The sequence below is a fragment of the Sparus aurata genome, chromosome 12, assembly GCF_900880675.1.
Source record: "Sparus aurata chromosome 12, fSpaAur1.1, whole genome shotgun sequence".
NCBI lineage: Eukaryota > Metazoa > Chordata > Actinopteri > Spariformes > Sparidae > Sparus > Sparus aurata.
In genome coordinates, this window is record NC_044198.1 from 5,357,685 (window position 1) to 5,371,215 (window position 13,531).

General features: G+C 41.7%; 1 protein-coding gene across 3 annotated transcripts in view; it reads left to right on the top strand.

Moving 5' to 3' along the window:
- Positions 1–13,531, top strand: part of LOC115593208 (cingulin-like protein 1) — a 40,452-nt gene that overhangs the window by 19,321 nt on the left and 7,600 nt on the right. Inside the window, exons 7-13 of one of the 3 annotated variants that reach the window (XM_030436655.1) lie at positions 7,342–7,845; positions 8,897–9,154; positions 9,695–9,736; positions 10,410–10,508; positions 11,967–12,125; positions 12,224–12,325; positions 12,573–12,631. In XM_030436655.1, coding sequence (XP_030292515.1) covers positions 7,342–7,845; positions 8,897–9,154; positions 9,695–9,736; positions 10,410–10,508; positions 11,967–12,125; positions 12,224–12,325; positions 12,573–12,631 — 1,223 coding nt within the window. The remainder of the gene's footprint in view (positions 1–7,341; positions 7,846–8,896; positions 9,155–9,694; positions 9,737–10,409; positions 10,509–11,966; positions 12,126–12,223; positions 12,326–12,572; positions 12,632–13,531) is intronic. The other 2 variants (XM_030436656.1, XM_030436657.1) reach the window with 2 other exon arrangements.

Below are 13,531 nucleotides of genomic sequence, written 5' to 3' on the forward strand. Positions count from 1 at the left end.
CGTGGCTCTGTTTGTCCGCCATTCTTAAAAAAATCCCTGGATCGTTAGAGGAAGTGGAAATACAAGCTACAAAATATAAAATACAATTACAATTATATAAGATATAAAATACATTACTCACACACTCTTCTGTAAGTCAAGGTTAAGATGTTGTCGCACCGGAACATGGCCACGACCATAGCTCACGTAAGGACAGCACACGCTGGCAGCAGATGACGCAACCATTGATGTCAACACAGTTATTGGTGTCTAGATATAACATTTCGCCGTCTTTACACATCAGTTCACAAGAAAATGGTGAGATTTTCAATCAATCAAAATTCATGCTTTTAATCGCCCCTTTGAACCATGCATCTGAGTGTTTTCTGACCTCACCTCGACGACATCATTTGTCAGAGCCTTCCAAAAGGTTTCAAATCACTACGCAAAAAATGAGAGAATTTCCTGATTTGAAACCGCTGTTAACAAATGACATGGTCAATGCTTAAGAGAACAGGAGGTGAACAGAGATCTTCTGTGACAAAGTCTGATATTTTGTTGACCCTGATCTCTTTCCTATCTGGCCTTTGCTATTGACGACACGGCTCATCCTTTGTAATGCTTTGCAAATTTGCTGGCCTTGACTTTAAAAAAAACAAAACAATTTTGGGTGCTGAAACAACACATGCTGCAGTTTTTTCTTGAGGAAAGTATTGTCTGCTATACCTTGACACCTTGACTGCATTTTATATACATATATATATATATATATATATATATATATATATATATATATATATATATATATATATAAATAAATACACACACACACATACATATATACATATATACATATATACATACATATATGGTAGGCGTGCAGGTAGTCTGCTCTGGCCGCAAACATATTGCTGTCGATGGTTTTCATTATGCTACATTACATCGCTTCAGTCTGTGGTCTCCAGCTACGTCCTGCTACTCTAAACAAGCCACTCTGCACTAAGAGAGGTTCATAACCTTTTTATCAGATTATTTGTGGTTAATCTGTCAGAAAATTGAGACAGGATTTGTATAATCACACATCATTTTGATTAGATATAAAACAGTTCTATTATATTTAATTAAGAGGTTTTTGTACATTCAGTGATCTGCTGAATGCGAGCTCTATATGTTTTTTTTTCTCATATGTCGATGCCATCAATTTATTTATATAACATTTCTTACTGCATGATTAACACCGTCAGAGTCCCTACAAGCACCAGTGATTAGAGGTCAAGGCCTCAATCCAGCGCTTCACCTGGGAGATTTACATTTAAGCATAGCTTGTTATAAAGACATTTTAAAAAATGCTTTTAGATCTCCCCTAAAAACATAAAGAAAAAGAAGAAATCTTGAAAAAAGCAAAGTTATTGTACCACTTTTACACCTGCTTTTACAATAACTAAACAGAAAAACTTTTTGGACTTTTATTCTAATCCCCGGATATCGATCCTGTTTAGCTCAGCTCTACTGTTTTGACTCTTAAAACCTGTCTGTGGATTTTAGAGAGGAGCAGCTGGGTTAGTTAAACTGTCCCCACCCAGCACTCTTAGTTTTAATCAAAAAACATAAAAATGTCCCTAAAACCTCTGAAAAGTGTTGTATAAAGGTAGGACACAGGTGCCACTTATTCATCAGATGAGAACATGTGAGGTGTAAAAAAGCCTCTGCAGCGCTTCATGCTCATGGGGAAAAATGTGCCTTACATAGATGACTGTGGGGTGAGAGCCTCCGATGATTTTTGTGTTCCAATATTCTCATGTAGTTCCATTGTGTAAAGATTTAAAAAGACAAAGCCTCTTCAGTGACGGACTAAAGTCATATGTAATATAATGTATAAAATGATTTGCTACAGTGTTCTACTTTGCCCTCTGCTGAAGAATCATTATTTATTCAGTAAATCTGATTTGTCGGATTGAAATGGTAGGAGATCCTCATGTTTTGGAGTGGTTGGATTGTTTCTGTTTTGTTCTCTCAGAACGGCTATCAGATTTTCTTGAAAAATTTGATCCAAAACGGTTAATTAAACAGAGAAAAGAAGTGAATCCATATGATCCAAGTGTGCTCAGTGTGATCACACCATTTTGGGTATTTTTGGCAGAAAAGTGACTTAAATTATTAATTGGTAATCATAATATTTGGCAATTAATGTTCCATCAAGTGATCTATGATTTCTTCAGCTCTACGGATAAATGATTTGTATATTTATGTGTATAGACAGTATTTGACATAGCAAGTGTTTTTTTCCTTGACTTTTTTCCACCATTGCTCTGTGCATTCCTGTCAGTCCCTCGACTGATGACATATGGTATGTGGGAACACTTACTAAGCTTTTCAATTCTCCATATTTAACATATCACTAATAGATTTTTCATATTTGATAGGCTTAACCAAATCAAATGATCCCAGTCATATCATTTTTGATATTCCCACATTAAATAAAGAGACATTTAGGATTAGTCTGGACAGATTTCAGCCTGATTTGTAACAAATAGTCCTGTTGAAGGGATAATTGCGGACTAAGCAAAGTGTGAAAACGGGCCGGCCTTAAGGCGAGCACAGCGCACCGGTTGGATGATTAATCTCTGTTATTTACAGCCATAGAGAGGGGAAGAGAGAGAGAGAGAGAGAGAGAGAGAGGAGTGGGGGGGAAACAACAACAACAACAACACAGGAACATATTGCCAAGCAGATTGCCTCAGGCCAAACTTAGCTCAAGGTTCTGCTCTCCGCGATAGACGTACGTGTCCAACATGAGACTGCTGCCACTAATTGCTTATTTATTTTATTTATTACTGTTCTATTGTTTCGCCCTCACTGCTGTGGTGACGGTCTTGCCTCGGTGCAGCGTTTCAGTGCATCTGCTGCTTTTACATCAGTGTCACCGACAACTTGGACAATGGTGTTTGAAGTGTTCGATGCTGAGGTAGAAACGATCTGAAGAAGACCGAACAACAATCTGAAGAAGTCCGACAACAACAACAAACAACCATGAACAGAGAGAACCGAGTGTAAAAACCCACCCTGACATCAACCATTGGCTTGTCAACTACTGTTCGGATGCTTTGAGTTTGGCAGTACAGTTTCGCCATCTTGGCTTTTTGGCGCCACAAGGGGCCATATTTGGACAAGAGGTTGGAGCTACTGAGGATGTTCTCATTGGACCTGACTGAGAAGTTGCGGACACGCCATGTTAGCCACAGACTAGCCATGCTGTGAAGCATACCCTGCTTTATTGTCTATTTTGCTTTTGATACTCAAAGAGAACACCCACCGCAGCCACAGTCTGTTCACCCTGCTGCCATCTGGCAAAAGATACAGAAGTGTCCACAGCACACCGTATTTCCTTAGGCTGTGAGACTCCTGAACTCATCCCCAACATTCAACTCTATACAGTAGTTTGTTTTTAGTACAAATGGACTTAAACTCAGTCTTATTTCACAACCGTTGGGTTGTAAAAAGACAAATACATGAAACTTTAACCTTTTAACACCACCGCCAAGAACCATGACAACAAGCTAGAAAACAAGAGACGCACCCACGGAAAACAGAAAAACAACTAAGAGAAGCTAGAAAAGAGACAAAAGGACAACACCAGGAGGATCTAGAAAATAAACAGCAGCTGAAATAGAACCCAAGGAAAGAAGAACTTCAAAAGAACAAAAAAAAAACACCATGGAAACTTCGAAGGCAAACAGTGAAGTTTGGAAACAGCCACGACAGGCACACAAGCTAGAAAGCAACATTTTTCTCAGTTTATCCCTTAAGACTACTTATTTTACATCATTGGAAAACACCCTTCCCCACCCAACCCTTTGGAGTTTTTGCTGTCACCATAAGATGTTGATTGTGCTAAATTTGGCCAAAAGAAGTCTGTCCTCATCGTCATCCTCTAAGCTGCTACTGGAGATGCCTACAAACACAGCAATAATGAAATGTTTGAAATTCCCTCAGCTAAAAATGGAAGAGGCAGGCTCGGTCCTGAGACTTGATTACATTTAGTGTTTCCAACTTGAAAAAGTTCTTGTAATATTTCCCATTGTTTGGTGTGCAGATGGCCAGGAGCTGAATCTATGTGTGATCTCTGAATAAACCAGCCTGTCTATCAAAGAAATCCATGTAAACTCCCACAGACATCTCCAACACCATCGAAACCAAATTAGATTTTTGTTAGTATGATATATAGGACATGGAGTCACGACAGTGTACAGTTAAAGGTGCACTCCGCAGATTTAACATCAAGTTTAATTTAACATGGACCGGAAAATGTAATGATAAGGCTGTGTTACAGACTGGAGGTGTGGAGGTTTGGATTTTGGATGGATGGATTTTGATATTATGCCGGCAGGTATGATCTAATAAAAACAATGTTGAGATGCATGGTGGGAAATGTAGGACACAGGGTTCAGGGAGCAAACCTCAGGCCTCTGCTGCTTTGATTTTGTGTGTTTTATTTTTTTATTCTTTCTCACATGGACTGATCGTTTGATAGAGCAGATTTTTATGTTAAATTGTTGAAACATATCAATTGATAATTTAAACATTTAAAAAGATTTTTAAATGAGAAGTAGCAGATGTTAGATGATACATTGGCCATCATAAGGTTTGATTTATCATGACAGTATGTGTGTTTCAAAAAATAGAAATTACAATGTTCTGCCCCAGCCACCCCTGCTGAACTTTTGTTCAGGAGAAAAACCCTGAACCAAACATCAGCGGAGCATTCATTGTTTTTCCCAGGGTGTATTGCAGTCTTATATCTGGGTCAGATGGTGTACAACTCTACGCCATATGTCTGTACTGTAGTGAGGCCACAGGGACTGGAGGACCAATGTGTGTGTGTGTGTGTGTGTGTGTGTGTGTGTGTGTGTGTGTGTGTGTGTGTGTGTGCAGGACTTTGGGGAATATGGACCTGGCTTTCCTGAATGAATCTCCGTCTGTGTAGTAACTATGTTACGTTGAACATGTCTTTCTCTCGAAAATGTAAAAACATTTCTTTTCACTTTCTCTAAATTCAGCGATTGGTTTGTTCAAACAGCTTCACAGAGTGTATCACAGTAACAAAATGTCCGAGGTTCAGTGTAGACGGATGTGTGTACTAAATGTCTGACTTCACCGAAGGGGATTGGGGTTCTCCTGCTGTCTCCCACCAAAACTGAGCTTCGGTTTCTTTAAATCATACACCCCATCTTAACCAAGTCACAGTTATCTCAACATAAAAAAGCACACTGTTGTGTCTTTAGTCTACCAATGAAGTGCTTGATCATTTAAGTCTGAGGATTTGGTATCAAGTGTCCATTTGGATTGAATTTCTGAGAAAAGTGTGTTGAAAGGTGCCATGTTCTCACTCCCAACTCATCATATATAGAAGCCTGGTCAGTGGTCTTCAGCGTCACACTTTGGTGCTCTATCTACCCCTCTAGTGTCAATCAAATTAAAACAAATCAGCCTTGTTTCTTGGTCACACAAGTCCTGTGGATGTCCGATCCAGCCATTCAAACCACCCCTCAATTCAGACTTTTCTTGCTCTTTATACTACTGCACTAAGGGCACTTCAAGATATGATGCAAAGGGGAACATACAGCATCAAACTGACAAGTGCAGGGCCACTGACCAGGCTGCTGTATTCGATGCGTTGTGAATAAAGACAGAAATTCAAGAACACACATTTCATCACAACCGTGTCACTGTCCCCTCATTCCATGACACGCGAAGAGTCCAAATTGAGTTCACAGGGCAAAAATAATAACATTAAAATCATCAGCTCAGAGCTAATCCCACCACGGCCTGTAAACATTTTAATACCGTGGTGATTAGCAGTGATCCTAAACCCCAGACACCCGCCCTCCCTCTCAGTCCTCCCAGGCCATGGCTCCACTCCCACCCCAGCCTCGGCTCACTGTCCCAAGGGGAAGTGGCCAGGCGAGTTCCTGGATTAAGGCCACTCGGTGCTTTGGACCCTCGAGCCCCAAAAGTTAAACCCCTGGACGCTCGCCACTTCATTTCTCTAAGTGGCATCGGCCTCCTTGTTATGATTGTTAATTAAAGTTGGATTTAATCAAGTGGCTTTTTGGCAAAAAAAAATGCTGCCATTTTGGGAGTGTGAGCTGAGTGGAGTTTTGAACACTGGAGTCTCTCTGTCTGCCTGTTTATACTTACAGTATCTGTCCTGTTATATCTGTGTGAGAAAGTGGGATGTTGTGTTTCAGGGGTGATTTTTCAGATGAGCGAGCAGATGTTGCACTTTCTCAAGAGGGATTTATGTCAGGATAGAAACACATGTACACGCACGCAACACACACACACACACACGCACACACACACACACACACACTGGGCTTTTCATTATGTATGCATTTCAACAATCAACATCATCTACACTGTAAAGACTGGAGAGACGAAGACAAACACACTATTAATGTGCCGCTTTGAAGAAATCATTTAAATTCAAATTAAAGTGATGGAGTGATGTCTTTAAATCTAACTGCTCATGTGAGACTTAATGAGTGTTTGTGTAAACGAGGCTTCATTGCCACTACAGCCAAACCAGTAGCTGATGATGGCTAATGTTAGCTATATATACCAAAATTTAGGTAGACATGGCGGTCACACTGAGGCAGTGTGCCGACTTGGTGACTCTTCTGTACTTGTTCTAATCACTCTGTATCCGCACCCCAAGAGATGTCCAGTATCAGGAATTACTGGATGATGGTGACTGCATTAATTCCGTATTATGGACCTAACCCTAACCTCGAAGGGCAATATCTTGCTTATACCATGGTAACTTGATATTTCATGCAATTTGCAATACCTATGTTTCCCTGGCGACACCTGGGGGTTTTGACTTACAGCTGGAGCAATCCGTACAACCCTGTAAGCTTCTTACGCAATTGAAATGTTGTTCACTACCCCAGTAAATAGGACAAACCTCGGATACGATTTTGGTGGCTGAACTAGTCTGCCCAGCTCATAGAACGCTTCGGCTTTGCTGTTAGCCAGAAAGCTAATGTTATGCTAGCAAGATTGAAAGTCAGTAACATTGCATACGGCTGACAAACAGTAAATCTTCTGTGCAGCCAGCAAGCCATATCACTGTCCCCAAATAAGTATCAAGATTTTCTGCAAAGTTTTAGTAGTAGTACCTCATCCAAACTGAGTATTCACTCAGACCACGGTCTAATAAAAAGATAGTTCCCATGCTCTACACTGTAAAGTAAATGTATAGTAAATGTCATATGACCCACCGCTAACCTGGTGCATCTGCTGCTCAGACTCCTCACTAACTGTGTTTTGGGGACATGTTATTGTGTTCACCTCTTTCAGCCTGCGCCACAGGTCACTTCCTCCCAATCATCACTTAGTTCTCACCAGACCACCAACAAAGAAGAGGCGGAGCAGGCCTGGAGAGCCGGTTCAAAGAGCCGGGATTTGAAAGGCCTGTCCTGCGGTTCAAGCCTGCGCCGAACCGGCAGCATCAAAGACCTGATCAGCAAATTCTCCGGTCCGGATCACGACTCTTCTTCCAGATCCCCTCAGAGCCCTTCTTCGGGAGCAGGAAAAGTCGCTCTTGAGTCTCCAAAGTCCAAGTCCAGTCCTTCCTCACCGAGCAGTGTTGGACAATATGAGAGTCCAGTTCCCAGTATCACTGTGACCCCGTCTGTCATAGACACCAGTCAAAACGAGGCTGGTTCAACACAGACAGACACCAAAACCAGTCAGATTACCGCAAGAATAGATTGTCCAGTAGATGGCAGCGCGGTGAAGACAAGCCAAACTCGAACCCCAGACTCCGGCAGAGACTCAGTGGCTGATTCCGGCATGGGATCGGTAAGCAAAAGGGAAAACTCCAGTTTTGATGTCCCTGCATGAAGGAAAAAGCTCTGCATCTTCTCCGCTTGAAGACGGCCTGACAGCATGGCACTGCAAGTCTTTTAAATGCATGATGATCAAAGCGCCGGTCTCAATCCGCATGATGACTCAAAAGCATGAAACCACCGCACATGCTCTTCAATCGTACTAATCAAAATGGCCTCAAAGGCGCTGACAGATTTAACTCCTCTCTTTGATTCTTTCCCTGTAAATGAGCTTCACATGTTGCCATTTCTAGCTTTGGTTTAAAAGCTATGACTAATGATTTGTGCTGCATGAGAGTGATTGGGGCAAACTGAAAACTCTCTTTGCTTGAGTTTTTGCCTGATAATAAGCTTGGTGGCCACTTCTTATTAGACAGTACATGCAAAGATGGGAAAAGGTCGTTGTTTTGAAGGCTCTGCTAAGTCTGCGTTTCAGGTGTTAAATAAGTGTATCCGTCTCTCTGCGCCACACTTCACAGCTGTCTCTCCTTCTTGCACAACATGGTTGGCTGATGTTGAATTGTTTCAAATTGTGTTAGTTGGGAAAACCAGTTGATTCTCTGCACACTTGTAATCTTTGAGCTTGAGTCATGTGATTCATGCTTGCACCATGAAATGAATTGTAAAAAATCCACTCTTCTTCCATTTACTCAGTATATTCCCAGATGTTTTCAGCTAGGTTCCCTTCATTAAGGTTGCACCAAAGGTTATTAGATTTGTAGTCGATGGGATTATTTTGGGAGCGCCTGGTCTCTAGAAGGAGAAGTTCCGCTCATTTATCCTGTTGGCAAGTTTAGATGACTCATAGTGACTCACAAAATATTTATATTTTTATATTACCCTCCATAACTTTCATTATCTCTTTTCTTTTTTGTACCGTATAATCGTCGCCTGTCTGCTGTCAATCACAACACCAGCATGTGCTCTGTAAAATCATCCTTATCCCGTTTCCACCCCTCCAGCAGATGTATTTTTATGTTTCACCCAGGTTAATTTCTCCCCCACCTTCTTCCCCTCTCCTCCAGGAGCATTCAGAGGAGGAGCCCACCACACCCCGGGTCGTGCAGACCAGCCAGAACCCGAAGTATCAGCTGCTCCTAAACAGCGAGATGAAGACCAACGGGGTGAGCGGCAGGGATGCAGATGGTCCGGGAGGCGGCGGGTTGATGGGGGAGAACGGCCCCAGGCTGGCCCGATGGGAGACCAACAGGCTTGGGACGAACAACTACCGAGGGTCCCTTGAGTCCCTGGCCTCGCGGGACTGGGACACTATGTCTGACAGGGTGAGTGAGGTGGACCATGGACTCTGTGTGTGATTCAGAGCACCCACAGAGTCTACAGAGTCTGCAGAGATTAGACATATTTTATATTAATCAGATGCTGTGTACTGCTGGATATCTGGGAGTCCAGAAACACAGAACCAGTTATTAAACAGTGCCATCTCCTGGATGCTGATACTTTTAGCAACGTCCTGAAACTAATTTATTTTGAATTGGAAACAGGTTGAACTCACCTCACTACAGCGGATGATGAAGTCTGTTTAGACTCAATATTGAACCAAAGATAGATTTCTTTTCTCACAGTTTTCTGATCTTTCAGCTTTTTTACAGATCTCAAAATTCTCAAGACCATCAGTTAGTGTTCAAGGTTAATGTTTCTCTTGACATAGTGCATCTAGTCACATAATGAAAGCAACTTAATGTGCAATAATGTAACACATACAAATCTTTATAACCTACAATGATGATAATAATAATAATGTCAATGTTGAAGTGAGAAACATCTCATGCGGCGTTTGTTTAATCTAAGTTTTTCCTCTCCAGTTATTGAACAGCGCCATCTCCTGGAAAAAACACAGATTTAAGGTTTTTTTTATTGGCTGCCTCAGTTACCTGACTGTCGCCACAAGATTCAATCATACTCAGAGTTTCTCAGCTTCTTCTGTCTTTTTACCCTATTTTAAAATCCTATAACAATGCAAGATTTGTCTAATTAAACTGGGGTTGAGAAACTCTGAATTACACAGTGCCATCAGTTTTTTTATTCTGCATCAAATCAAATCCAATCGATAGACACCTTTCAAGTCAGCTACAAATGAATACTCTCACTCACCAGCAATTTACCACATGTAATCATTTACGATCAACAGCCAATTATATCACCAACTTACATGAGTATTAATTGTGCTATTAGTGTAATTATGTTTCAAACATCAGAAATACAAATTTTCTTGTTCTTGTAATAATCAGAGACGTGAACTTTGGTCACTTGTTTGAGACTTTAGTCACATACCTAGTAATAATCATGTGAAAGAGCTTTTTGATGTTTTTTTATTCATAGATGTTAAGTTATTGAATTTGATTTAAAGAGACTTTAATATCATTTAGAAATCAAACTAAATCAGTATTAAATTGTTACCTACTCCTAATAAGTGTAGCAGTTTACAATATTGCCTTCTCTTTTGTTAATTTATATCTTACAGTGAAGTAATAGCAAAACTAGACGCTTTAAAATCACTGTTGTGTTGTTTGTTTACAGCTGGGTGTTGTTGACAGTCCTTCCAGGGTGTTCAACAGCCCATACGCCACGGCCACCTCCTTGGAGTACAACCCCATGCACCGGATGTCTGAGTTCAAGGTTTGTAATTTGGTAGAGAAACCCTTTTATTTCTACATCATATATAACTCATTTTGTTTCTTTTTCATTTTCACTTTCTTAGTTTTAGAAATAATCTTTTGTAGTATTAAAGCTGTAGTCTGTAACTATTTTTTGGTTATATTTGCTAAAATTGTCATTATGATCTGACAGTAGAATAAGATACAGGTCAGCTGTGTGCAGATCCACTGTCTGTGGCTCCACCCCGTGGCTGTCATTTGATTAGCAAGAATCCACCGCTCCCGGCTCAAAACAACCAATCAGAGCCAAGGGGAGTGTCTGAGAAGTGTCAATCACTCTCGTGCATATTCTACTGGCAGCCCCCCTCCCTCACGCAGTGCATGGTAGGCAGTGCCCCTCCCCTGCTCAGGCGCAGTGTCTGCTCTTGTCCGCTACTTCAAGCGCAAACTGTAAACAATTGCGGAGAACAGACAGCAACAACAGAGCCGAAAAATGCCCCGCCATTGCCCACGTCAAAGAGAAGAAATAAGAACACTGACAAAGAAAAGCAGCGTTAAAAGAAAGAATTGGACTGAGCCAGAGAGCAAACAAGGATAAATATTGGAGCGTTATTTCAGAGGTGGAGGGAGCTGCGGGACCTTTTCTGCTGGATAAGTAAGGAGCCCTGCTTGATAAATGTTTAATTCTATGTTTTAGCCACCAGGCTATGGTGGCTGCGGTTACAATAATGTTGGCAATAGCGCATATGGCCGTACAATGTTGCAGTCGAGCTACGTAGCTTGTTGCTGAATCTAGCTTGTTAGCTTGTATGCTAACTCCTGTGTTCAGCTTTGTGTTGATGGCTATTGGTTAGCAAAACTGTCTTTCAAGTGACCGGGCAGTTATTACGTTATAACGTTTGTGTTCAGTACGCTCTCAAGTGATTGAATTGGTTTAAATAAATAACGTTACTCATGTTTCAGAAAAGCAGTATGGCATCGCACGGGGTAATGATTACCTGGTAACTCGATGTGAGGAATATTGTTTGTGATCTGCATGAGGCACTCATCATTATATTTTAGTTGTATTGGTCAGAAAGAGAACAATCGGGGCTTATGTTGTTGTTGTTGTCATTTTGAATACGCCATCTTGGTTATCTGGTGTCCTCTGTTACCGTGGTTACAAACCTGCAGGGCAGGCTCCTCTGTGGGAGGGGCTTTGAAGGCAGGGCTGCAGCGCAGCAGAGAGGAAGAAGGAGGGACCTGGGACTTGTGCTCATTCAAATTATCTGACTAAGTCCACTTTTTTCTCAAAACTCCGGACTGCAGCTTAAACTAAAACAATAGCATGCCTGAAAAACTCCAGGACTGATGTTTTAGATGCATGCTTAGCACCAGCAAGTCTTTTGGAATCAGTGAAAAATCAAAAGAGGATTTGCATCATTTGGCAGTCTTTAGAGGCTGCCAGCACCATTCTGACCCTCCTTATCTCCATGTTCAGGGTGGACTGTCTCCTGCCACCTCAGAGATGAACCTGTACAACTTCAACAGTCGCAGCACCAGTCCAGTGGGCATTCCCACGCCCACCCTCACCATCAACCGCCCCCGATTCTCCGCCTACGACTCTCTACTGAAGAGGAGGACCGAGGTTAACAACCCTGTACGTATGAAGACAATAAAGTCACATCCACACTATATTATGATGTGTATATATACATGATGTATATGATGTATTATAAAACAATCTTGTTTCTGCAGGTGGTGCCCACCCACTACAGCATGCGCTCTGCTACTATAGGGGCCCCCAAAGGGAAAAACTACGTCGAGGAGTTAACCAAACAGCTGGATGAATTCAGGAAGGTAGGATTCACTTTGGGATTCAAACACATTTTAGTGTTTGCTGTAAGAACCTTGGAAGTGGAGCTAGTACATAACTGGCATAACATACAGAACTGTGCTGATGTCATCTTTTTTTATTAAACAACTGCAATATTAAAAGTATTTTGGCACACCGACTGTAGCAGAGCTCTTGAGACAGACTGTCCCAAGAGATTTGGGGATTTGAGTCCATGAAGTCAATATTTGATGGCATGTGTGTTCTCTCCAGCGTAACCAGTTCCTGGAGGCAGAGAGCGTGGAGATGGAGAAGGAGAGGAACCAGATCAGGTCAGACAGGATCTTGTTTTTCTTCCCTCTCCTTTTTTTCCCCCTGTTTGTTTGCTTACGTTCGTTCTATTTGCCGTCCTTCCTGCTGTTATTCCCCACTAGTCTTATCTTGTCGGAATTGTTGTTAAAGGTCCGGTGTGTAGGCTTGTGGAAACACTTATTCATAGTTGTGTTTTCATTAGTATAATCGCCTGAAACTATTCATCGGTGTGTTTGTGTAACCTTACAGTGAGCCTCGGATAGCTATAGAGGAAGTGGGTTCCCATCCACTATGTTGCACCGTACAGGTTTTCACAGCAGCCCAGAACAGTGTTTTTTGTTTTTTTTTACTGTTAGTGCCACCATAGGGGAGGGTGAGATGAGGTGTATACAGTTGGTTGCAATCTGGAACATCACAGATAGATGCCACTTAGTCCTACACACTGGTCCTATAAAGATTCACCTCGCACAAGCTGAGAGTCTTGTTTTTTTGATGACCCCCGCTGGTTGAATTTGTCACCTTACTGCAGTGACGTAAAGTGGACTGGTCGGTGCGCTGGGATGTCGCTGGTGGGTTTAGTTGTGTGTGACAGATTGGGAATCTTTTGCCCAAAGAGAGTAAAACGATTTGCAACCAACTGTATACACCTCGTCTAAGCTAAGTTACTACTTGAAGAATTTGTATGAAGTTGGTGTGACTCTGCAGATATTCTCTCGAGTTTTTCTTTCGAGGATTTATTAGCTCAACACTGAGATGGAATTGATCTCTCATTGTAATTTGAAGCTCTTTTGCGCCTGTCATCCAACCCACAGGTGACGTCACAGTGTACTGACCACACCCTCCGTTCACACTTCTATTCAACTTCGCTGGTTTTAAGTTTGACTTTGACCCCTCTCGTTCTCTGGCCTCATTCCTTTCAA